This window comes from Ischnura elegans (genome assembly GCF_921293095.1).
Source record: "Ischnura elegans chromosome 13 unlocalized genomic scaffold, ioIscEleg1.1 SUPER_13_unloc_3, whole genome shotgun sequence".
NCBI classification, from domain to species: domain Eukaryota; kingdom Metazoa; phylum Arthropoda; class Insecta; order Odonata; family Coenagrionidae; genus Ischnura; species Ischnura elegans.
The window spans coordinates 171,491-198,088 of record NW_025791659.1 but is presented as its reverse complement, the minus strand read 5'-3'; the positions used below and the strand labels follow the sequence as shown (position 1 = coordinate 198,088).

Here is a 26,598-nt window from a genome sequence, read left to right as displayed (position 1 = left end):
TGAGTGGTGTATACGAGATTAAGTGTTGCGAGTGCCATGCGCAATATATAGGTCAGACAGGAAGAGATTTCAACACGAGATTCAATGAACATAGGAAGTGCGAAAAATCCACAGGGAAAAAATCATTCGCCTTGACCGGGATTCGAACCCGGATCCCTCGATTTCCGGCCGAGTGCTTTAACCAGTTAAGCTACCGAGGCGTCACTCTTCCCTGTGGAAATTTGTGGACCATACCGGACATGGTGGTATGGACTGCCGAGCATATTATGCGACGAGCAGTCCAAATCGTGCGCATGGCGCCACAGCCGGAGAGTAAAGCCCGAACTATACCACCATGTCCGGTATGGTCCACAAATTTCCACAGGGAAGAGTGACGCCTCGGTAGCTTAACTGGTTAAAGCACTCGGCCGGAAATCGAGGGATCCGGGTTCGAATCCCGGTCAAGGCGAATGATTTTTTCCCTGTGGATTTTTCGCACAATTGTGCATTGCGGGTGACTCCCGTAAAGTTATCACCGTGGCTAGTCCCGGTATACTTAAATTCGTCAAGAGAGAACACCTCTATGTGTTCAAGTTCGGGCTTTACTCTCCGGCTGTGGCGCCATGCGCACGATTTGGACTGCTCGTCGCATAATATGCTCGGCAGTCCATACCACCATGTCCGGTATGGTCCACAAATTTCCACAGGGAAGAGTGACGCCTCGGTAGCTTAACTGGTTAAAGCACTCGGCCGGAAATCGAGGGATCCGGGTTCGAATCCCGGTCAAGGCGAATGATTTTTTCCCTGTGGATTTTTCGCACAATTGTGCATTGCGGGTGACTCCCGTAAAGTTATCACCGTGGCTAGTCCCGGTATACTTAAAAAAAAAGAACATAGGAAGTGCATCGCCCATAGTAACCCAACTTCGAAGGTGGCCAAACACACCATTGAGAGCGGCCACAATCCAAACTTCAAAACCAAAGTTCTTGATAAACATACCAAAGGGAGGAAATTAGACGCCTTGGAACAATTAGAGATCCACCAACGTAAAAATTCCCAGGTTTCCCTTTTCAACGACAACCTCTACCTTTCAAAATGGCCCTTGCTTTCCATTGAGTTCCAATAGTGCGTTTCCCAGAAGTGTTACAATCCCTTCTCCCCCTCCTGTCGCCCACTCGACGTGAATGAGATCCCACAAGAACCATTCAGTGAATCCTAACCGCCGACCCCCCGCTCCCCACCTAAACACTAGGGCGGATCGGAAAAATTGATTTTTTTCAAATTCAGGGAAGGTCGAAATTCGAAAAATATAATATTTAATGGTCATTCCCTATAGATTTTGCCGAGTTGATGCCCTTTTAGTGACAGGTGTCGGACAATACCGGAATAGAAGTGCATATCCAAAGTTCGCACACCTTTATAGCCACTCGAGAGGACTCTTCATAGACCGTAGGCTCCTTTCCTGCGTTCTCGGATCTAAAAATATTTCATCACTTCTCTAAATGCAGGTCAGATCGATTTTCTTTATCGCCGACGAGGCGCCAAATAAGGGACAAGTCGTCTCACGACGCATCCTTTTTTACTTTCTACCAACTTCCGATTTATATTATCCAAGATGAACGCCCTCCTAGAAGCACACGCGGGATGAATTTTGCAGTATTCAAGGCGTGGGAGGGGGAAAAGCGAGCGGGGAGGGGAAGGGATCGGCCAGCCGATCTTGTATCCGCCACGCTGCGTGGGCGTTGGAATATTTTCTTCGCGGAAGCGGACTCAAATTAGGCATTTTGTGGCTAAACGGTGGCAGATACGTCAAAATGCACGAAAATTTTGCCCTAAAAGAGCATCAACTCGGCAAAATCTATAGGGAATGGCCATAAAATATTATATTTTTCGAATTTTTACCTTCCCCCCTAAATTGCATTTGAGCGAGGGTCAGGGGTTCAACTAGAGGTCTCAAATTTTTCAAGCCTTATTTTTGATCGGTCCCACAACTTTTTTCATTGGGCCAGATGGATTTGAAAAAAATCGATTTTTCCGATCCGCCCTACTACACACCCTCAGAAGAACACGTTCTCGAGGACCCTACTAATCCGCACGACAGCCTACGTGTACAGACGACGTCTTTCCCCCCCCCCCCTTCCACACCATTCACCGATGGCCCTCGGAAACATCACCCGAGGATAAGAAGACCGCCACGTGTATTCAAATGCTTTAATTTCTATGTTCAAATTTTGTTAACCCTGGAAAAAACCCTTTAATTCCAACCTTTTTACCTCCTCTGGTTTTTCCACTCTCCCCTCCCCCCACGCCTTGCACTTGTACCCATTCCAGCCACCTTCTTGAGGACTTTCCACCCCATTTCTCCTCTCTCAGTTGTACCTTGAAAATGATGTAGTAACATCGAAACTCGAGTCGAATTAAATTTTATTTTTGTGGAAAATTGCAACTCAGTGTTTCATTATGAATCAATTCCACTCCATCTCGCTTGATTCTCCGAATTTTATTCCAAAGAAAACTCAAACAGCATCTTGTATATGCTACGTACGAAACGTAAATCCTTTCTTTTTCACGCAATCTTTCACATGCCTCACTCATTCCTACATGTTTATCTCCAAGAAATACCAAGCCGTACACCAGATATTGTTAATGGACTTACCTACAATTTTTATTGCAGTACTTTGACAAACATATCCTTTGGAAAAGGAAATACGAAAATATTTCAACAGCTTACCCCCTTTCACCTCATAACATATATCGTCACAATTAATGGAGAATTGCATAGTGACTTCACATGCTGGTAAATCAGAATGCAATTAGTAGGTACGATCTTTTTCTCTCTTTTGATTGCCAAATAAGAAACTTGGATGTTCTTCTAATTCAAACTCTTTGTAAACACCGTCACATTTTGAATTCGTTGATGAAGTCAGTAAAACCAGGCAATAATAGATTTCTCTACCTACACTCCTGCTTCACCTCTTTCCTTTCCTCCGACATGTAATTCTAATTCTAGTATTTTTCACCAACTCACGTTGGCTGGCACAGATCATAAAAAACGCCGCCTCCGGCACAAATAGGGGTTGAGCACACGATCTCCGACTGCAGTCCACAAAATAGACAATTATTTATTGGATGGTGATTATTATATAACTTGAGAGGTTTGTAAGGATCTCGTAGCGTATTACCAAAGAATACGTCGAATAGCATGAAAACGGTGATCCGCTCCGGATTTATCACTGGCCTTATGGAAATATTTCACTTATTAAATTGTTATTATGGTGTTGAAAATACTGGAAATTGATTGCTGATATTGTAGATACGGATAAAAACGGAGGATGCTGCGCTTGGTCGATTATTTCTTCTCTATAATATCATAGGGTACTTCAGCATTTCAAAACATCCGCCATTTTCAACAATCTAAACTTAATGTTAACCTTTTACCCAAGGGAAATCCATGGTTTAGCTTGACTACCACTTTAACGCTCAGATTTGACTTAAACATCGATTATAAAACAGAATTTTCGAACTTAACCGACGCTTCGCTTAAACTCCAGTTTAACCAGACATTATAAAACCAGCCCTTAGAGTATCCAAGTGCATGTCAAGTATGACGGCACTTCACGCTGAAATGTGGAAATAACATGATTGGAAGTCGGCTTCCGTGCAAAAAAATGGGGAAACATCAGATGCAGCTGCATTGCAGTAAAAGATTTCCATGCAGAAACATGTAATTTCCCATGGAAATCATGGAAAAAATGATAAAAGCAGGATTTTTTAAACACAAAACGTGTGAAGAAATTGTGAAAAAATTGCATCACACATGAATCAACCCCGGGACAACCGAATCGTACATGGGCACTATGACCATTGGACTATGACACAATTTATCAGAGGCGCTGCTTATGTGGCAAAATGTTTGCCCTGTAAATGTTTAACAGCGTCTTTTGTTTAAAAATTGGTTATATAACCCCACGTGGAAGTATATTTGTGGTCAGCATACCACATACTAGACCAATACAAAGTTTTATTGAAATCCGAGACCCAATTTTTGAACACTCCCCTAGTTAGCTTCGATACTCGGTATCAATACTTAATTTACCACTTGCATAATAGAAAACTAAATGCAATTTGCTCCTCTTCCTATTGCCTCTCATTTAACAAGAGATTTTCTTCACTAATCGAAATGTAAAAGACAAAACTCTCAGGGAACTCAACCAATACCAATGAATACTTATCAACCCTTTTGTGCCAACCATCAGGTTGACCCAATGGGCAACAGGGTGCCTCGTAGTTGCCACTTTTAGTTAGGAGCAAAACATAATACCTGCCAAAAGTTGCGTACCCGGGTAACTATTACAGATATGGTTTTTTTAAATCTGTTAATATCATCTGTTCGCAATTCTGTCTTGAAATTTCGAAATTTTCAACAAAAAACGTTAAAAATGTAAATAAGTTAAATTTGGTTTTAGCAAGCACTTATTTTTTCCAATAATGTATAACATTGGTCTTTCCTTGATATTTTAGATCAAACACGATAGCTATATTCCTTCCAATTAGCGAGAAAATGACCTTTTCTCGTGTCCCCGAAAGCAGTTTTGTGGGTAGACAACCCGAAACGCACACTCTCATTTTACGCTATGCCTGCGATAAATGACGCGAAATAGATATGCTTTTTTAGTCAAAACGTATAAACCATGTCTGAAGTTGCCAAGGGTAGTCACTAGGAAGAGTTTATGCTCTTTTATGCCATCGCCGAGTGTATGCATTCAGGCCCAGCCTATCACTCCAATTAGCGAGACATTAGGGCAAGTCCTAGGCAATTACCCTCCCACTCCTTTACCATCATCCTCACCACAGGAATCCATTGGGAAGTGGTTATATTACCATTGGTTTTTGCAATATATTTTGTTGCATACTACAATTTGTTAATCATTTAAATTAATTCTTTGATCTGTTTTGTGCATAAGCAACTTTTTAATGAAATTTTAGCATTAAAATGACAGAGTTCTGGAGTAAAAGTCATAGATCCTTGAGTTCTTTAACTTTGTTGTTATTAACCCTAGAAATTTGTTAAAAATTCGGCTATGGTAAAAAATGTCAGTAATTCGTAATTTGTAAGAGTAAATTATAGAAAAAAATATGTGCAATGTTTTAATACCAAGGTAACTCCACCCCAAAAGAGAACTCAGCACAGAGAGATTTCATATATTCTTAATCTACTTGTAGCCTGGAAAACATTTTCCTATTGTAGGCACCGGTAGGAAAGGGTAAATGTTTTTGGCAAAGCACTGTATCACATAACCGTAGATGCCTTCTTGTTGGTATGATGCCATCCTTGTGTCCAGCCTTCATTTTGCTATAGCATTACATGCTTTTTTGAAAGATTGGAAAGTTGAAAAACAACATCGAGATACCTAGAAGCTTTCATGGACAAAATAGCTGAAGAGAGAATTGAGGAAGCATGAACAATTCATGTAAGTCCACTACCCCGCAGTGGCTAACTTTCTATAAATAGACAGTGATTGCATCATCAATACTGAGATGACTAGAGTAAAAGCATGTGGGCAAGTAAACAATTACACAGTAATTAAAAATCGCATTACAAAAATTTATAAATATTTACAAATAACCTGTGAGGCTACATCATTAACAAAAAATTTTTTCCAGCACAGGAATTTGGGTTACAAAAAAGTATGCACTACACATGAAATTAAGATGAATCCCAAAAACTATAGTATATCCCAAGAGACGTCAGTGACTATGTAACGTAGAGCACAAGAAACTTATTGGATAATGATTTAAATCTGTTAGTCAAAACAATAAACATATTTCAGATAAAACATATTTTTCCATGTTTTGACCTTGGCGATAAGACCCATGAAGTCTCTCCGATTTTGCAATATGAAAACTCCTCATAAAAACTTACTAAAACTATAGTAGCCTTTTTCAGCAGGACATCTCAATTAACATCTCCTTTTTGAATTTAGCTTCAAAGGAGATTAGGTTACCATCACAGAGTAGCATAAATAATCATAATATGCACCCAGCATGGGTATCACCAGATGAATACAGAAAGAAAGCTGTTTCCTGGGGCCTAGAGTCTATTAAATACCAATTCATCTCGGCGCCTTCTGCATAATCTGCTCAATAGAAGCTATTCACATAGCATGACTGGGCCAAGGTGTTTCATGAATGTGCAACAAATGTACGCTACTGATTACTTTTCACATAAATCATGTTCAATGAGTGAATGTATTTTGTTATTATTTTAAAATTCTAGGTGAGGAAATAAAACTGTAATGCCATAAAATTGCATAGGCAAGCACCATCATTATATTCATGACTAACAATTCTATGATTGCAATATTCATATGTCATCAGCCACTCGGTAGTGGCTGCCATGATGTAGATGTTGTGTCATGAGCACGGAACTTGTAAACAAGGAAAGAGTGTTCACATACCAAGTTATTAGTTGTCAAAGGGTCTATTGCATCACTTTCAATTCCATCTGGAGTTGTTCCATGCAGCATTTGATTATTCTCTTTTCTTTGAGATTCTTTATTCTCCACTTGTAAATGACACTGGAAAAGAATGCAGAGTTACATTCAATAAAATCCCAATATTAATAACATATTTTAATAATATTCAATGTAGTAGAAGTATGTATGTCCTCATCAGACTCCTATCATCAAAAACTTTATCCAACATATTTGAGTGCACCAACTGCATCATCGTCATTTCATGCTGCTAAAACTAGTTTTCAAATAAGGATGAATTTTTTTTGTCACAATTATCTCAAAATAAATGTTTTCTGGCTGACATAATCCATCATGATGGGAGCTAGCCAGTTCATATTGCATTTTGTTACTGTGGTAGACTACAAAATTATCAAACATTACTGCATGTCTTGAAAACTATGCAGACATGTCCGATACCATTTTTTTATTTAGTAGTACATATGTATGATGAAGCAGTTAACTCCTCGGTTCCATTTCATGCATGCATGCCTTCAGCCACCTTTTGTGGTCTACAGTAAGAGAGGATTCTCAGAGGGACTTTCAACTGCTGGATCCATCATTGGCATTGGGTTGCTACTAGAAACGCTGTATTACATTACAATCAGGTATTATTGCAACCCCCTCCAAAGATGCTTTTGTCACCCAATGGTGGAAAGAAACTCCTATAAAAGGAGTTCTCTTTTGGTCTACGGTCGGCAATTTTATTTTCCATATGCCCTCCAATCTTAAACCTTTACTTATCTCTGGTTGTAATATCTTGAGTTCTCCGTCCTTACCTATAAAAATTCCCCTTCCATCATCATTTTCAAATTTACAGTAAGACCTAGTATCGATTTTTTTAATTATTTATCACATCTTTAGCAATATACTAGAAAAAATGTGACTTAATTTTTTTCCATTACCCAATTTTTAATGCACTACAGTCACACTCTTATTTTAATTGTTTTTTATCAGAAATGGATGGATGTATTAGTTTTTGAAAACCCCAGAGCATAAATAAACTTCATGCTTCAATGGTCTGCCACTAGGGGACCAAACCAATCCCCAGTTTTGATACACCATTTGCCATGTAATTCACATTTTTTACATTTTATATGCTTCTTCAAGCCATAAAATAATGATATTAGGCAATAAATGCAAACATTTGTATAAAAATGATTATATAACTATACATTACCACTAAATAGTCTTGTTTTATTGCTTAATTTATAAAGGGAGGTGCTCAATTTCTCTTCTAGACCTCGTTTGGGAATAAATTTTCTTAACTCACTTGATGCATATGATTGGCACATGTTTTAAGGGAGTGGTTTCCAGCTTCCCGTCATCTAATCCTATCTTTTAACAGTCTCCTCTCTATGATTGAGAATGAGGTATGGATGATAGATAAGAGTATTTCCAGTACTATTGTCAAAGAGAAAACATAAAAGGGGCCCCATTCCATTGCATGCAAGCTTGACTGATGTCGTCATTTGAGGAGCATTACAAATGGTTCACAGAAATGCCTGCAGCATGGAAATGAGAGAGTTCAATTCACTCCTGATATTTTAATTTGAAATTAAAATTTTCTAAATATCCTGTCAAACTTGTGATACCTTCCCACAATACACCTACATGTTTCCAATATTTCTTTGCTATTTGTCAGCACTGTAATGAAAACCCCTAGAGACTTCATCACTTTCTGGAAAAAAATGAAAATATTAATGCAGAAAATTATTAATCTTTAATCTGGAAATGATACATTTTAATATGATTTAAAATGTTTTATTGCTCTAAAGAAAGTATTACCAATATTTCCAGCAAAATAGTTGCTCCCTATGATGGAAAATGCAACTGAGTGATATGATATCCTCTGGTTAAGATTTTACTATGATATATAAATATATATTTTTTATAAATGAAAAGGAAAATTTGTATGAACAAAGAATTATTGGAATGAAATATATTGTTTAGCAAATCAGAAATGGGCCAGCATAATTAGAATACTTTTTCATTTACTTATTACTATACATTAAATTATATCATTTTTAAATAAACATTTAAATAGTAAGTATAAAAAAATATTTTTTTCCCGCTGGGTAAATAATTATCTGCATAATAAATTCCTGTGATACATCTGGAAAGAGTCAAGACACAATCGAGGCTTAGCCTGGCAGGTGGGGCTATAATATTATGTGTCTTGGTGGTCATTCTTCTTGAAGCACTGCCTACATCTCTTCTATTTTCGTATTTCCTGTCTTTCTTGCTTTTCAGATAATCAGGAAAGTCTTGATAAGCCCTTGGTTTTGCATGAGGAAGGCTAGGATGACTATCTCCTGAAAGGGGTCGAAGGTACAGATACCGTCATAAGAGATTCTATAATTTGAATTATAAAGTCGATGACAGTAATTTTCCAAAAATTTTCTTTGAATAAAAAATAACAGTCCAGCAACAGTAATTTCAGTAGGTGGATTCCCCATTTTTTAGTACCATTTGATGGATTTCTTTTCAATGGAAAAGTAAGACATCATTTGATCCCAATGATCAATGCCACAATTGTAATTGCTGTATTCAACCACCGCCTGAGGCTTTCTTGGCGTGCACCCTCGTCTTTTCGTGGATTTTTTCATTTTCTTTTCACTGAACTGAATTCAGCACCGATCATCTGCACTTCCCTCTTATCCTTCCACCTTAGGATATAGATTTTATCCTCAGAAAAGGCCTCCACTACCTCATCTTTCTTAAATTCCTGGCAGAGCACCACAAGAGGAATACCTTTCTTGCCTCTCCTCAGTGGTCAAGTTAGGTTTCCTATTTGGATGGAATCTAAAAAACTGTTATAAAAGTTATCCATATAATAAGGATTGGCTGCAGTAAAAATGATCCTCCGTCATTTGTTTACCATCTTCTCCGAATGCCCTTTTCCAGACACTTCTGAGTTGGAGGACTTGCAGCACCAAACCCTTTGCTGCATCAACATATACAACTTTATTGCATCCTGTAGCACTTTTCCCTCAAATATTCACCATTTCCCAGCCTAGCTATCCATGGAACCTTACACTTTTCCAAACTTAGGTCACGAGAGGGGGTCACTACTTTGTCCATTGTTTCCTTGAATGTGTCTATACCGGGGCTTATTTTGAATAATCAGTCAGTCAGAGGAGTGTAAGAGTCAGAGAACGTACATAGGTTCTCATTGATTTGAAGGGCTTGGAGAATTGACATGAATTGATCATGCAACTTCTCTCTCCTGAAGAAATCAAAGTCATATGAGGATGAGCTTTTCAATAATCTTTTCAATAAAATATGGGAAATTGTCATAATTCTTGTATGAAAAATAAGGCCACAAAGTGGGGAAATTCTTCAATGGTTTAATATTTCCATCTACTAATTTTTCTGCAGGACATGCATTGCCCATTTTACATCCTTGGATGTATATACCACTGGACCGGATCCATTTCTTAGAGTTCGGAAGCATGAGACTGCATCAGGGGAAGATGTTCTCAAAAGCATTTTTTTGTTGGAGAGGATGCCAAATAAAATACTTGTAAGTATTTACAATATTATGGAAAAAGTCAAGTACTGAGTCTAATTCAAATGTTAGAGAACGTAAGGATGGGGAAGTCTAGCTACTGTGAATGAAAATAAATTGCAATGTGGAACCAGGACTTCGCTTAAGTTATTGTAAAATTTATACAAATATGGTTATTATTTCAAGCGTACAAGCAAACAATCAGTGATAAAAAAATTTTGCCATGATGAAATTATAGCAAATGAAATTCACTCGGAAACTTTTAAGGTACAAGAAAAAAAGCATTTATTATTTATCATAAGGAATGAATAACACATACCTAGAGTATGCCCCACATTAGGCAACCAGCCAAGCAATTTACCACGATAGCATTTATTGACACTAAAAATAAAAATAACAACAAGGGAAAAATATTTCCATTCCTTCTCGTAAAACCAATTAAATAATCACATGCTAATCATTGCGTGAAAGTTCATAAATAAATATTAAACACCTCGTAATAAAGTATCTTACCCATCTTAATCAACTGCAAAAGGATCTTTCTTTATTTCACTTTGAATATTTGTTAAAGTTTTTTTAAAGGTATAAGAACAATTGTGAGAATATCTTACTGTTTTCTGCATTATAAAATGAACGTAATAATGAAATAGATTATAAAAACCCACCCCCAAAGACGTCCTTGCAGAGCAACACTGGGTAAAATAGAAAAAATCGAAGAAAAAATTTCCGAGCTTTCAGCACGGCAAATAGGTAAAGAGTGGAGAATGACCATCTCCGATACCCTAACACCGGTGGCTGACGCTCAGGGTGGAAAATAACGCAAAAGGGAATCATGACATAACCTTACGTCATCAGGCACTTGGTAGTGGCTGCCATGATGTAGATGTTGCATCATGAGCACGGAACGTGTAAACAAGGAAAGTGTTCCCTTACCAAGTTATCAAAAGTTGCCAAAAGGTCTATTGCATCACTTTCAATTCCATCTGGAGTTGTTCCATGCAGCATTTGATTATTCTCTTCTCTTTGAGATTCTTTATTCTCCACTTGTACTTGACACTGGAAAAGAATGCAGAGTTACATTCAATAAAGTCCCAATATTAATAACATATTTTAATAATATTCAATGTAGTAGAAGTATGTATGTCCTCATCAGACTCCTATCATCAAAAACTTTATCCATCATAACCAAACTTTAAATTTGTGAAACCAAAATAAGACCGACCCTTCTGTATAGAGCTGTATCAAGACTCATCGACAAAAGAACAGAAAAAAAGTTTATTATGTATCTTTTAAAATGAAGTTTTTAGAACAGCTTTTTTCGACCCATAAGAGATAATTAAAACTGGAAAATAAAACACAATAGGGAACTCAGGGACCATTTCAACTTCCAAAACGTAGTTGCTGAAACTTAAGAGCTGCAGATTGCCATTGGCAGGGCAATACCAAGACAGATAGAGGCCCAAGCAAAAAAGACTGGGAAGAATACCCTGATGGAAGACAACCTCCAGGAAGACCCAACAAAAGATTGAAGGATTACATGTTGGTTGATACAGGGAGAATGGGAGTCTGCTAGGAGGAAGCAGAAGATATAAGGAATTGGAGGCAGACAGTTGGTGAGGCTAAACACCATTTATGGTATAAATGGCCATGGGAGAAAGTACCTAGTAGTACACCCAATAATTGACACCAACCCAGGGGTTAAATGTTCAAATCCCACCTTTTGTCTGTAAAGAAATGCAAGACAGCCAAGTTTGAGGGCCTTTATCGTCTAAATGAGGCAATTAATTTCAATAGAATATGAAAGAGAATCAACTTCTTCATTGGATCATTTGTGTCAAAAATTTCTGCCCCATAGTATTTCCTGTACTTATTTTTTCTAAATATGTACCCGTTTTTTGCGTGTAAAATCAAGTTGCCCAACTTTTTCGTTGCTATTTTTTCCTTCCTATCAGCAAATCAGGACATGTTCACAAAAAAATTTGTGTCATCGAGTTTTAATTCCTATAACAAATGAAATACACATGATTGGAATGAGAAAAAATTCCCTTGGACTGCTGCAAATTAAACCATTGTTGGCTGACATTGCAGATCACAATGCAGATTCCTAGGGCATTTTTACCAAAACTCATGGTACTAGGTGTTAGGCCCCCACGGTTTATCAAGGATGGCAACACGAGGAAGAAAAGACTTTAATGAACCCACAACCGGTTGAGAGGCTCATGAAATACTTTTCTTCTTAAAACAAAATCACGGTCTTCCACAAAAAAATTCTTTCCATCTAACATTTGTAACTACAACAGTCACCCCCACTGAACACTGCAGACATTGTCCCAAAAAGTGCCATGGTAAGTTTCAGATGCGTTTCAGACAGTACAATTTAAATTCTGTCCACCATAGGATGAATTTACTGTGGCTATGTCACAGCCATGCACATAAAATAACCTTTATCATCCTTGCAGTCCCAAAGAGGACCACCTAATGCTAATATTTTATGGCCCTCCAGTCCCTTTCGGGACCAATGAGACACACTTCATTTAAAATCAGCACATAACAAGTTTCATCGCTCGAGAGTTAACTGGTGAGCCACTTATATTTTAAACCAAGACCATTTAACATTGGGCATATTGTGCAACTAAGATTGAATTGTGAGTAAATGGATAAGCATTTCACCTTCTATCATGCAACTTATGATCAAAATATTAAAGAAGACTACCCATAGAAATGCATATTCATATGCTAGGAAAACCTATTTTCATCACACAAATGATATAGTAATATAACAAAAGCTAAAATAATGAATCTTCCGACACATATTTTACCGTACATGAGAATAAAACCTACCAACATATTGGCAGTGGGCAGTTGGATGTCTGGCACCAGAATGAATATTTCATTTGGCTGGACTGAGCATACTACCTCTGAAGTGCTTACATTTGCATCACGAACGCACTCCTTAGTTTCAGTAGAAGACCTCAAATTGTCATGAACTGCCCCCTCTCCTAAAAAACTCTGCAAAGAGAGTAATACTGATAAACAACTCACCTACTTCAAAATCAACATATAAGTAATGCTGTTAATCTTGATTAAAAAGGACTTTTGTAATCTTATCAATGACGTTAAATAAAAATTGAAACCATAAACCACATGACTATAAGAATCAACATTCGGCAAGAATATTCTTGGTGAAACTTAGGTCATGCTATTATGGCTTTATTATAGCATCATTGGGGCCATGAGTAGGCCTTCAAATCGTGGCATTCACAGCATACTCATGTTACCCCTGGAATATCAAGGTCATGCAAAGTATCTTCACTCCCTTCTTTAGAAGTTAAAATCTTCTAATTAAAATAGAGATTTAGGGTAACAATTTTCACAGGTAAATTACATGTATGTGTACATTCATTCAAGAGCACATTCATGGGTACATTTATTCGGACAATAACTTGTAAGGTGAGGTGGTGTAAGTGCGGCTTCCCTCAAGGAAGGTCGTATTTCCATTCTCGAAGCATTTGGCTGTCATACAACATATTCCACCCATTGCAATGGAACCAGAGCCAACTACTTCGAAATATTTATCCCTCAAATTCTCGTTCCACATGCTTAGGAAACATACCCTTCAGTTCAAGTCGTACCTGTTGTTGGTTATGAGGAGAGGTTACACCACAGTACCTTCAGAATCAACGCATCAGAGGGGCTACGTAAGAACTTGTTTTCTCCTCTTCATGGGTTAGTTTTCTTGCTTACTTTAAATTTTATAAATCGGATCATTACATTGAATTAAGACGGGGAGTCGCACTTTTCCTGCCACATCCAATCATTCCTTCCTTAACACTAGAATACCGGGAAATTGGCATACCCCAAGAATGCCAGGAGGGTGTCATTTTGACACCCATGTTCTTACAGCCGGGTTATGTTGCAGATTACTTTTTTCTTAGCCGCTTGACTTAAAGCATCATCTTCATTATTAACTTTGCTTTTGGTTCCATAATATTTTCAAAAAAATTAATGTTTTATAAGAGATATTGACTGAAGTAAAAAAATTGTAAGCAAAAAAAATCTGTTCTCTTGGACTGTGGCATCTTTTTTTGCATCAGATTTTTGTCTTCGAATGTGGAAATTTGCTTTTACAGATGAAAATTTGGTAACAAAATCAATTACGACTATTTAACTACAACATTATATAAAAGAAAACACAAAGACTTAGTAAAAACACAAAAAGAAATGGAATACTTTTTTGTACAGACTTCCAAAAAGATTTATCTAAGTTGCAGATTCTTTACATTTCTGGCACTTTTGCAATGTTTTTGCCATACATACCGACTTTTTACACAGCTTACAAAAGCCAACAGTTCTGTTTTTATTGCACTTTATCTTTACTTGACAGTTTCTTGTCCATTCTGGCTCATTTTCGGGTGATTTCTTTGAGTTGTCACTGACCACATGAGGGCGAAGAGAGCTTAGACCATGAACACATTTTGTTGGTTTTCCCTGATAAAGGGTATTTTAATACAACTCTTCCCAAGAGCTTTAATTCCAGCAGAGATGTCCTTTTTTCTCTCATTTATGGTAGGTACCCAAAAGGCTTGTACCCTTTTTTCCGAGCAAAACCAATCAAAGTGATGTGAAATTGGCCATTAGTGATATTTCTGCCCTTGGACAAGTAGGGCCGCATAAGTTTCAATACAGCATGCTCTGCAAAACGACCGACAGCTTGATGAGAGTTGTCCTTGCCAAGGTAATGAAATCCACTTATCAAATAATTACATTCCTAATCTACTACTAGCCAGTATTTTTGCCCATATTTATCATGCTTTGATGCCATGAACTACGTGAATGGGCATTTAGATTTGTTTGGAAACAGCTGTTCGTATAAGGCTATGTGTGGCCCATGCTATGGTTCCACAGCATGTCCATCTCCTTCTTGGGTAGGATGTTGAACGAGAAGGCATCGTCGCTTTCAAGCCTGGCCAGCACGTCTGCACACAAACTCACGACTACGCATAAATTTCTTCAGCCCGATAGCTAGTGCTGACCCAGGTTCGTATACAAACACAATGAGGAACACATAGCTAATACTGTACATAGTAGCAGATACAACAACTCAATTGTGTGTATATACTAAGATGTCAATCTTTCGCAACTGAAGTACTACAATGCCCTAACCATAACCAAGCCTGGGCCACAAATTACCATTGACAAAAAGCTGTTTCAGAGCAAAGCTAGATGCCCATTCACGTAGTTCATGGCATGAAATAGAGGAATATCATTTAGTATTGCAATAATTTGCTCTGGCATCTATGCAGTAACATTATTAAGACCAAACTGCCGACGTAAGTCGTGAAACGTCTCAACTTCTCATGACACGCCAGCTAGCCAATGTACCTAACTCCGCATCAGGCAGCCAAACACAGAGGTTTGGCAGAAACCAAAGTGACATCGCGGTAAAATCTGGCTGGTTTTAAGGCAAATCATTCACAAATAGTATGAAATATACTTGCCTCACAAGCTAATAAATTTTCGAAAAAATGATAAACAGCTGATATTTATTGAAATTATGTAAAACATGAACAATCATGGAGGTAATGTACTATTCTTAAATACTACTTTGGCTAGTAATACTCCAACCGCATCCCATGAAAGACCTAAACCGTATGAACAAATGATAAAATATACTGGATGTCAAAATAACACCCTCCAGCATTCCAGGTAAAAATGCATTTTTAAGACGGAAAAAAGAGAGGGGGCTATCCCTAACACTGCCATCTTACTCAGCCCTAAAAATGATTAAAAGTCACAAAATATTTTATTCTACAACACTCTTTAAAGGCCAGCTTTGAAAAAAATGTTCACGTAGGGTGTCAAAATGACACCCTTCGGCATTCTAGTGCTAAGTAGCTATGTGATTGTAGTGTAGCTTAAAGTTTTAGTTTCTGTCTGGCAGTTCTTGCATTAAACTATTTTTGTATAAATATTTTGCTCTTGCCGTAATGTGTCAATCTTTCTAAATGTCATAACCTAAGTTCTATGCAGGTGGAATTGTCTATGCAAAGTTTAACTTGAGACCTTCCCTGTAGCCATATCAAAATCAAGCTTATATTTTATGTAGATATATCACGAGTATTTCCTTTACTGTATTTAAGATCTGGCTACATATGTTTAATAATTTCGTGCATATTATGGGGGTTGCTGACATAATATAAGCAATAATTATGATTGCAAGGAGAAATGGTGCACAATTACGTGAGAATAACACAAAAAGGACTGCCATATAATGGGGAGAAAATGTGCAAGTAAACATTAACGGATTCCTAAATATGGGATAATGTGTATGGATAAATATGGATTAGAATTGTCTACATAAGTGGATTTGGAAATGATAGCCGATTATGCTCGTAAAAAGAGCATAAAATACCTTTCAAAGATGACCAACCTTGGGAAGATTGGTTGAGGATTGAGTATGCAAGGAAGAAGATTGATGACCTTTTGTGATAAATGCTCATTTTTATTTGTTGCATAAGACACTACATGAATTGCATCGTAATAATAAGCCAGAATGTATGTATAGAATCTGGATGAAACTTCATTTTCTACGTACCCAGGGAAGACAAGATTTGTTGGCAACAGAGTATTTCCCTCGACTCGCACAGTTAGTTCATTAGGTTGTTTGAGCATCACTGCATTAGTGCTTAAGTAAGAGAGTATAAGTGTTTATAGCAAAATTAAACCCTCTCCTTTGGTAGTATTCAGAGAGTTTGGGATAGTTGGTGTGCTCCAGAAAATACAAGGTAGTAGTGGAGATTGGATTCTGACTATATTCAGTGGTAAAAAGTCTGTTACACATATGGAAAACTCTGGAGATCAATGAATCAGTTGATCCCATGGTTTGCTTTCTGAGGACACTTTGTAGGACTGAAATAAGTTTCACCTATCCACAGAATGAGGATTAAAGCAAAATACATAGGGAAGACATTGCAAAAATATTACCTAAGCCATTAGTTGGCTGTTGAGGATAAGTTAACAATTTGCCTATCTTTCTTAGGTTAAAACCCAACTTTAAATAAACAAATCAATATTCATTGCTCAACAGTTTGAACACCATGAGTTTTTCACCATTCTTTCTTCCTTTTGCTTTTTATACTGATAACGCAAGCTACATTATAGAATCAATTTTTTGTTCCTTTCAATCTAGTTTATATTAAGATATCTAGTCATATACAAACTTTATGCTATCTTTATTGTGCACAAAGGTTAAGAAAAGACTTCGCTGTTTCACAAAATAAAATATATTTGCGACCAGTTTCGATACAGCGTATCTTCATCTGGATATATCATCACATTACCATCCTATTTTCGCCATCTTTATTATTATTTATTCAGCTTCTATAAACATTAGCTATTTGTAATATGCTTGTAAATTAATGTATGAAATTCGAATACTGTCACCATCATTAGTAAAACAAATTTTACTAAAATTCCTTAGTGTAATGCCTAATTAACCAGAAGATACAAAAAGCTACTTCCAATAGCTTAGATAAAAGTGAATTTCTAGAACAGTTAAACCTAAGGTGGTACCATAAAAAACAATGTAAAGCTGAATTTTCGGGCATATTGCACTTACCCCAGGTGTCATGTAATGTGGAAATATAATGTACATCTGCTATGGGATGCAATTGCCCCCTGCACAGGGAAAGTGCGATCCCTTGACAAGACTTTAAGAAATAATTTATAAAAATTACCACTTTACAGAGAGAGGAACGCAAATCTAATTTTATTTTCTGGTTATTAATAATTATATTTTTTAATGAATCTCAGGATTTTAGCAAGCCTTGAAAAATTTCTTAGGGTCGTTACATTTGATATATGCTGTCTAGGGGTAGCACCTACCCCACCTTAATTCTGTAAACAAAATATTATTTACCATAAAATAATTTGAATAAACAGTTTTTGTAAGCAAAGATATAAAAAATTATAAACCACTGACATAGATAATTTTAGCAAATAATATTGCTATCAAATCAATCAAATATGATACAAATATAAAAAATGCAAATATATAATATTATTACATAACAAAAGACAAGTACACTAAATAGCCATGGTATGTCGAATCAATTTTTTTAACCTTCTTTAGAAATTTTAGTCTTTTTGTTGAAATATTTTATTGGATACTTTTTGTATAGCTAATTTACTATTTAGTGCTTGTATATTTTTGCATTTCTTTCATCACTTAATGTTTAATACAACTTGAAAATTGCAAATAAACTTCAAAAACGTACGCAAATGCGATTCTGTAAATGACCTTAACTTAAACAGTTCAAATTTAAATCCATACAGGATGTTAAAAGTAAAAGAAATATATCGAAAACACATATAAAAAAATGCTTCGTATTCATTGATATCCTTTTTTAGGATGTCACAGTTGAATTCCATTTACCACTTTTTTTTGCAAGGATTGAATTTTAAACACATAGTACTACGAAAAGACAAAACGTCTGCAGTCCTCACCACTAAATAACCAACTGCGATTTAACAAATGCCTTGTCAGGATTCGGAAACACTATGTGGGAAACTGGACTGGTTTCACTGCTACGTCGATCATTGGCGAGGTCCTTTCACATCATTAAATATTGTTAATTAACAAATTTATGCTCCATTAACTTTTGTATCCAAATCAAAGTGAGTTTTTTAGTAAATTTTGCATGTATTAATTTGATGCAGGCATGAATCTTAGCACTTAGCCAGTCGTGGCTACATCAAATACACGATTAAGTCACTTTTTCACGTTATTGTCTTAACCTGTTCAATTTTCAAAATACAAACATCTTACTTAAGTTTTCCATCTCGTCGACATCAACGTGAAACTATTCATTCATTTCACATTATTTGTAAGTTACACGAGGCTTCCAATGAAAAATAATAAGATTCACTCACCCTGAAGTATATTCCACACGAAATTTTCCTCAGTTCTGCGTCCGATTTATGACAAATATTTCTGAAATCATTGAATTCGATGAGCTTTTCCAAGCACAGAGCACATAAAGTGCCAGGCAGGCCATCTCCCACAGCAACCTGAGAAAGCAATGAAAACATATGCTAGAGATTTCAGACGGATCGTGGAAAATATACTCATTGAACGGAATATAACAAGAACTATGGAAATCGATAATATGTAACTCGTCACTTACCTTTAAGCCGACTAAATCATATAAGGCATCCTTTACAGTAATCTGGCTTGCCACAGTTGAAGTGAATATGTTGTAATAATAATAATCATATTTCTTCATGCAAAGTCTGCACGGGGTACCCTCGGAATTGCTTTCTGAAGACTCCGAGAAATCCCCAATGGTAATACTCATGTTTTCACTGCAATAACTCATTCAAACTCTAAACCAGTTCACTCCTTAAACAAATCATCCACGTAGCACTCAGTGGTTTCCAAATTCCTAATACATTAAGATCATTTTCATCACGTACACCAATGCAAAAACATTAGACTAATCAAGAAAAGGGCGTAATGAGCTCAAATTTAAGTCGAATCTCACAAAGAAATCACATAGCAGCAGAGTAAACAGCAAGCATTTCACGAGAATTTCAAGCTTATTGACGCTGCACTTAGTAACTGACCAGGGAAGCGAGGCTTAGTTCAGATACCGTACTTTAGTTGCATATTGTCCTGCTAGAGGATAACGTATGCAACAGGCCTACATTCGAAAAATGAGGTATTTTCAACGATAAGTGGCATATTATTGGGATTTATTGAGATATTTGATTCATGGATATTTTTAAACGATTAATACCACATCAAAAAAAGTTTACAGTCATTATCAGATTTAAAGAGCGTAAATGGAATATGACCGTGCGCAAGCCGAAGTTGGGCTTAAATTCCGTTTCTGGGTAAAATTATTGAATAAATATTAGCCCAAAACAGTTATGTTACAATAAATTGAAAACAAGAATGATAAATATCATTGTAGTGTCTATTTATTATATCAAATGGAAAGAAAATTGTCTTCAAACGCGGATGTTTGGCCTGTTTTATAGATACGCTCTTCGCGGAGAAAATAGCAACTAGAAAACATCGACTCTATATGAGGTTTGATTGTATTGTCTTATATTAACAAGTAACGTGGATCAATATTTGCGTATGTTGTTTCCACGGAATTTGGAATCGTGTCAAAAATTGTTGAAAATATTCTCAGTCCTTGCTATTGCGTCCTGATATATCTTTCAGGCGATTCATTAATTGTTGGCTTCTATGTCCCTTTCGTTGAGCATTGTAAAGTATTTTCATTTTCACATATACTCGTAGTGAATGCAGTTTCCTTGCGGGATTTGGTGATGTTGGTTAATGCTGAGTGGATGATTTCTTTGACGAGAGATCTGTTTTAAATAGTGATTGATATTTTGAAGCGAAAACATGAGTCATGCCAGTGGGATTTCCTCGGATTCTTCTGGAAGGAGTTCAGAAATTGACCATTGCAGACTTTGTATGAAGAATCATGATTATTATTACAACATATTCTCTTCGAGTGTTGCATGCAAAATAACTGTGAAGGATGCCCTACATGACTTAGTCGGTTTACATGTAAGTAACAAATTATATGTTATCCATTTTCTGTACATTGCTGTTGCCCAATTCTGTTAATGTATAACTTGTTTATCAACATCTCAGATTACTGTGGGAGATGGCCTGCCCGCTACCGTGTGTCCGCTGTGTTTGAAGAAACTGACGGAATTCAGTGTTTTCAAAAAGATTTGTTTAGAATCAAACGCAGTTCTGCGAAAAAGTTTGCCGAAAGGTTGCTGCAGGGTGAGTACGTTTCGATTTTTCTTATTCGAAGACTGGTGTAGTATAAGTGTTGCAGAGTTAAAAGTAACACTTTTTGGTTTTGTCTACAACATTAGGGATCTATGGAGAAAACGTCTGCGGACTGAAATAGTTATAGCATAAATTCATAAGGATTAACTCAATATGGTAATAGATTAGTCGCTTGGTGACACAATTGGAGAAATATAATGTTTTATAACGGCCGGTGGCCATTGATTCGAATATTAACTAAAAAGGCACTTCGACTAACGGTCAAAAGATAATTTAGCATACCTTTTGTTAGTGTACAATAATGGGGGACATGAAATGCCCTTAAACATGGTTTACGGAAAAGTGATACTAGTCCTATTTCCCATAAACGGTTTTTCCTCACCTGTGAATCCTTGGTAAGGTCAAATTAATTTTGCAATTGGTTTTTCAGTGGCAACTAATGAAGACATTTTGTCTCCCGGCAAAACTAAGCGTGTTCTATACAGTGATATCCAAGAACGTATGGCATTGAAATTCACCGTTTATCAACTCAAAAAGGCAATCTACCCACTAGGCTGTACCACACTACCTTTTTAAGTATCTGATTACGTAATCGGAGCATGTTTAAGTGAACAAACAAATCCCTGACGATTTGCAAGAATGAAGTGTCAGTGATCCGGAAATTGTTTATGCGTTGTCAAATGAAGTCTCATATGCATGTAAAAATATTATCGTTCTTTTGTTCGGGGCCTCTTCCTCTCCTTTAACTATGATCTCATGAGGCTAAGGTTATTTATAATTAAAAGCATCTTTGCGAAGTTTCGGAAATTGATTGTTTATGTTCAAGGCATTTCATGGTGGGTACAATGAAAGCATAATGGGAAAAGTATTAGAAATTAGTTTAAGGGTGCAAAAGTTATCCTAGAAAATATATTCATCCATAGGTTTAAAATTAGAAAGCAATTAGGATTTTTGATGTGATATATATTATCTGTAACTGTGAACTCCATTTTTATATAAAACTTTCCTATATTTTAATATTATTTTTATTTTTGCATCAACTCTGATTAGTTAGATCGCAACATATATGGGTAAAACCATTTTTGTTTGTGCCTTTATTAGAATTATTTGTATTTGTGGTTATAAAAACTGTTTCTTTTAATATAATCTTTCAGATAAAATCTATTTCTGATTTTTAAAATGCATTATAAAATTTAATAGTTTCCTCGGAATTTTGTGGCTAACAACTTTAAATCTGACGTCAGTATAAATAAGTTTAAAGGTTACATGTGTTTTGAAATACATTTTTATGTACTGAGATTTTCTTCCTACGTAACAGTCTTCAAAATCGTGGCAAAGATATGAAATTCAGGTTACCCAGTAATTACACCTGGTCAGATTCTCCAACTCCATCTCGGCTGATGTCTCTGTGTTTGAGTTTTCCAGTGGCAGTATTATGTATCTCCTAACCTATCAGTGTGGTACTGATCGTCGGGTGGGGTGTCACACCAACTCCCGTTAAGCAGTCATACGATTCTGTATGCACCCAAAAGGTACAGCACAATCAAGAAAATGAGAGATAATCAGTAGCTGTACTGACACCAAAAATGTATTGGTATGGCCACCGAGTAGTGGGTTTCATGAATTCCCCCGTGCACATTGTATGTTTTATTTAGTTTTTCCCTCATCAAAAAATAAATATGAGATTTGCCACAATGTTAAATCCTTCCCAACCTTTAAATGGGCCAGTATAATTCACTGTATCATCAACTATTGATTACCTTAATATAAATATAAGATAATGGTTAGTAAAAATGAGGTCTGCCACCATTTTATGACTTTCTCTCATTAATGATACCATTTTCACTCACTTGGAATACGCTTTATTTCGCTCTATCGTAATTTATTTACTCCATTCACATAATAAAAGAAAAAGATAATTTGAAATAGAATGGAGAAAGAGATAAATTGTGACAAACCTCTTTAATGACTCAGTGTTGAGAGGAAAACGAAATAAAACACACGATTTGCATGGGGTATTCATGAAACCGACTGGTCACTGGCCGTATAGACACCTTTTTTGTGTTGGTATGGCTAGCGATTATCTTCTATTTTCACCTCAGTACTGCACCCATCGGCTTCATACAGAATTGCAGGACTACTTACTGCGAGTTTGTATGATGTCCAACCGGGCGAATCGGTGCCGCACAGATCGGTTTGGAGACACAGAATACGGCCCCTGACCCGGTGGAATTCCTGAGTAACCTTCCACAAATCTCTACGCTTGGAAAACCTGGGATAACCCTTTATATGATATGCATGCCTGACAAGTTATTGCATAATTTTTTGGGGCCATCGACTTTATTAAGGTGTAATAATGTATGATCAAAGTATTTAAATTTCTATAATCTATTTCAAGGTTAATTTCTTGAAACCTTTTATTTATCTGTATCGATGACATTTGTGTAGAGATTGTGTGATAATTTGAATGGGACACTGTTTTAATTTGTGGATGAATTTTATTCTTTGAGTTTGAAGTGTGGTGACAGAAATATTTCCTAAGTACTTGTTGGAATGATTAATTTTTTTTGCTCATATTTTTCTAGTGTGCCTTTGAGTTTATGCAGATAACTGTGTTGAGAAACTTTTTCGTGTAACTGTAGAATTAAAGATTTTGTTTGCTAGGTGTATGTATTTATTTTGTATATTAATGGTTCATTTAATTAATAATTTAAAAATCTGGGTGATTAATAAGGTTCTGTCCACCCTATGATAAAAACGGAGCTATGTATCCAAATTTCTAATGGGTAACATGTAAAAGGAAGGAAGTTGTCCATCATCAGATGCAATTTTTCTGCATCATTGTGGCAGAGCTTGAATACCGTAATGGTTAAAGCGTTCATCTTTTGATGTTATGCATATATGAAGCCATTTTTCAATGTATTCATATGTGAGCAACTGCGGATCTGTCAGACCATGTACCATCAAATGGAACAAGTAATAATCAGACAGTGCAATGCCTGGAGAATTTGCGGGGATCTTTTGGCCTTTGCATTTGATTATTTCCAGCTAGGTTTTAATGGACTTTGTTAAGTGAAGTGGAGCATTTATATGCTTTAGATTTACTGTTGAATCATTGGGAACCCAAGTTCCTTGCATACTACTAAATTACCAATGCATGCATGCTTGGTGGGTAACTCCAAACACAAAGCAAACTCTTCTAGAGTTTTCCGTTTTCTCTTCTTCAAGCAATACCTCCAATTAAGTTTCATTGAAGGCTTTTGGTCTTCCTTCAAATGGACGGTCATCATCATTAGAATTACTGTGTTTGAAGCAATGATACCAATCATTTAACGTTGCTTCTTGTGTGGCAGCATCTCGGTTAACTTAATGGGACTCTTGATGAACTTTATCCCCTGTTTTCTTTGAGTGAAAGAAGGAAATCATTTCTTTTCACAAATGATGGTTAATTGGCTCAAACTTAGACATTTTCTCACAATACTAAGTATCTATCACGGAGATGTATTCATCATGGTCATCGAGCTGTTTGTCTACCAAATGTCTTAGCTTGAGTCATGATGTTTCTGGTATTTCAAAAACGACGAGCAATCAGTTCTGTAGCCATCTATTGACAGACAGCAAGAACTTTGCATAGTGCATAATACATAATTGTTGTGTGATTGGTTTTGCAAGTTTTAAGGATAATAGTATCAGTGTTATTTAAAAAACAGTTTCATAAAAAATATATGGAAAACAAGGTGACTTTGAGGTTTCTTTTCTTTCTGCATAAATATTACACCCAGTCATAACTTGAATGTAAGCAGGAGGTCTAGAACATAATAAATGCATTGAAAACCTGTTCAGCATGTTTTTTCCTCAGCTGTACTGTTGAGAAAAGAATATGTAGTGATTTTGGCCTAACAAAAGCCACTACTCCAAAAATTATAATTGCGGAAGCAAATTGTGTGTAATAGTAAGAAACTCGATTATTCGTTTTTTAATGACAAAAATTTGAATCATTAATCTTTAGTTTGATTTCTCATAATTTGAAAAATGAAGTATCTGAGTGATCTATATTGTCTATCGTACAGTTAGCAGTGAAGGGCCAGCTATCATGGCACAAATAAATTTAAAAACGACGCTGCATGAACTCGGAATATCAGGAATCATCCTGCTAAATTTCATTTCAGTCGGCGCTGTAGCTTTTCAGTGATTGATTAATAGGTGTGCAGACACCTCTCCATTTTATATGAAACCAGGTACATTATGTTCAGCATCCTTTTTTGTAATGCTTTATTGCATCCCATGTACGTGTTTTTAAGGAGATAAGAGTTTTGTCACTGTTACTTTGTCTGCAGAGTTTTGAAAGAGAAGGGGCAGTTGATGACAATTTGGGGCCTTCTGTGGAGGCTAAGGACTGCGTTCAAGATGCAATTGAAAACAATTCGCAGCTCACATGCTCAGCCCAAACCACTGAAATATACATTCCTGTGCCAGAGTGCCTACTGCCCAGGGGTTACAATTTGGTAAGTTTAATTCTTATACACAGGGAAACCTATATTGATCCATCTTCAGTTGTACAAATTTCTCAGTCGTATGACGAAAGATAGTATTTCCGTCATAAAGGTAAGTATTTCAACTGGAAGTCACTGACGTATATGCAACCTTCAGTAGTTGTACTTTTCTAGTAGTAACACATAAGGTAGAAATCCGAACCACACAAATCTTTTATCACACAAGTCAATATCAGTTGTACAACACTGCTAATATGTTGACAGAATTGTCTCTTATCCTGTGGAGTAGACTTTTGGCATAGCCTTGTCAAATCTCTGTTCAAGCCATTAGTGGTGGCTGTAACTGGGCTGTCTCTCATGATTGCCCTCTATTTGTTCAAGCCATCTTCCTCCTTTATTTTAACTAAGGAGTCACCTAACTGTTGCGGTACCTCTTTATATCCTTGGGTAAAGAAAAGATGAAGATAATTTTAGGTACTCTGGAAACTCGATCTATCGTTCCCGCTGTTATGCCCCTACTGTAAGTGATAAAAATTCTCATTCAAAACTCTCAATCAATGTGATCTTGGTAGAGTAGCTCCCCCTCCTTATTTGGACATTAATATTCTAGAGTTTGATCTGTGAGTTGTAAGATTCTCATGAGTATTTTGACCAGCTGGAGTGGTCTCAATTAAAATAGGAGTTTTTTTATCAAATGACGTTATTAATATTATGCTTCTATTGAGTGATGCCCATTATCCTCTTCTAGATTCATGTAAAAGATGAGAATGAAGGTCAACTTAATGAGAATTATCCCATGCTGTACACATCAGATCCAGCTGCAATAACAAGTGACGCCTCAGACCCATTGGCCACTGATGACCTGGTGAGTGTACTTTTGCCTTGTGTAATTTAATTTTTCTATGACTCAATGTCATTCCTTTATGCGTTATTCCTAATACCTCTCAGCAGAAACATACATCATTTTGCCTGCCTGTTCAATCATGAACAACTTTAGAAGAGTTTTCATGTTTGAATCATTAAAATAAAATGTAATGAACAGATTTGTTGTATTTTGCCAAACTGACCACTGAACTTTGCTCACTGAGCAATTAAGCTCTCTGTTATCACGGCACTGAGCAGTCATTTGTTATGTGATCATACAAACACAGTTTCACTTCTGTTCACCACAGAACAGAAGGGGGTATGTTAGGATTTTGAGAGTTAAACTGAGTACTATTGACTTAGGTACACTGAATAGGATTGACCGTGACGTCATGATGTAGCTGCTAGCAAGATTCAAGT

The 26,598-nt window shown here is 36.5% G+C and overlaps 1 protein-coding gene across 2 annotated transcripts in view; it reads right to left on the bottom strand.

The window, feature by feature from the left end:
- LOC124172907 overlaps positions 1 to 19,602 on the bottom strand; it is a 33,264-nt gene extending 13,662 nt beyond the window's left edge. Inside the window, exons 1-5 of one of the 2 annotated variants that reach the window (XM_046552418.1) lie at positions 19,188 to 19,602; positions 18,934 to 19,071; positions 12,844 to 13,011; positions 10,936 to 11,058; positions 6,438 to 6,557 (exon numbers count right to left, since the gene is read on the bottom strand). In XM_046552418.1, the coding sequence (XP_046408374.1) occupies positions 6,438 to 6,557; positions 10,936 to 11,058; positions 12,844 to 13,011; positions 18,934 to 19,071; positions 19,188 to 19,379 (741 nt within the window). In that variant the 5' untranslated portion in view covers positions 19,380 to 19,602. The remainder of the gene's footprint in view (positions 1 to 6,437; positions 6,558 to 10,935; positions 11,059 to 12,843; positions 13,012 to 18,933; positions 19,072 to 19,187) is intronic. The other variant, XM_046552419.1, reaches the window with a different exon arrangement.
- Positions 19,603 to 26,598: the final 6,996 nt, after the last annotated feature.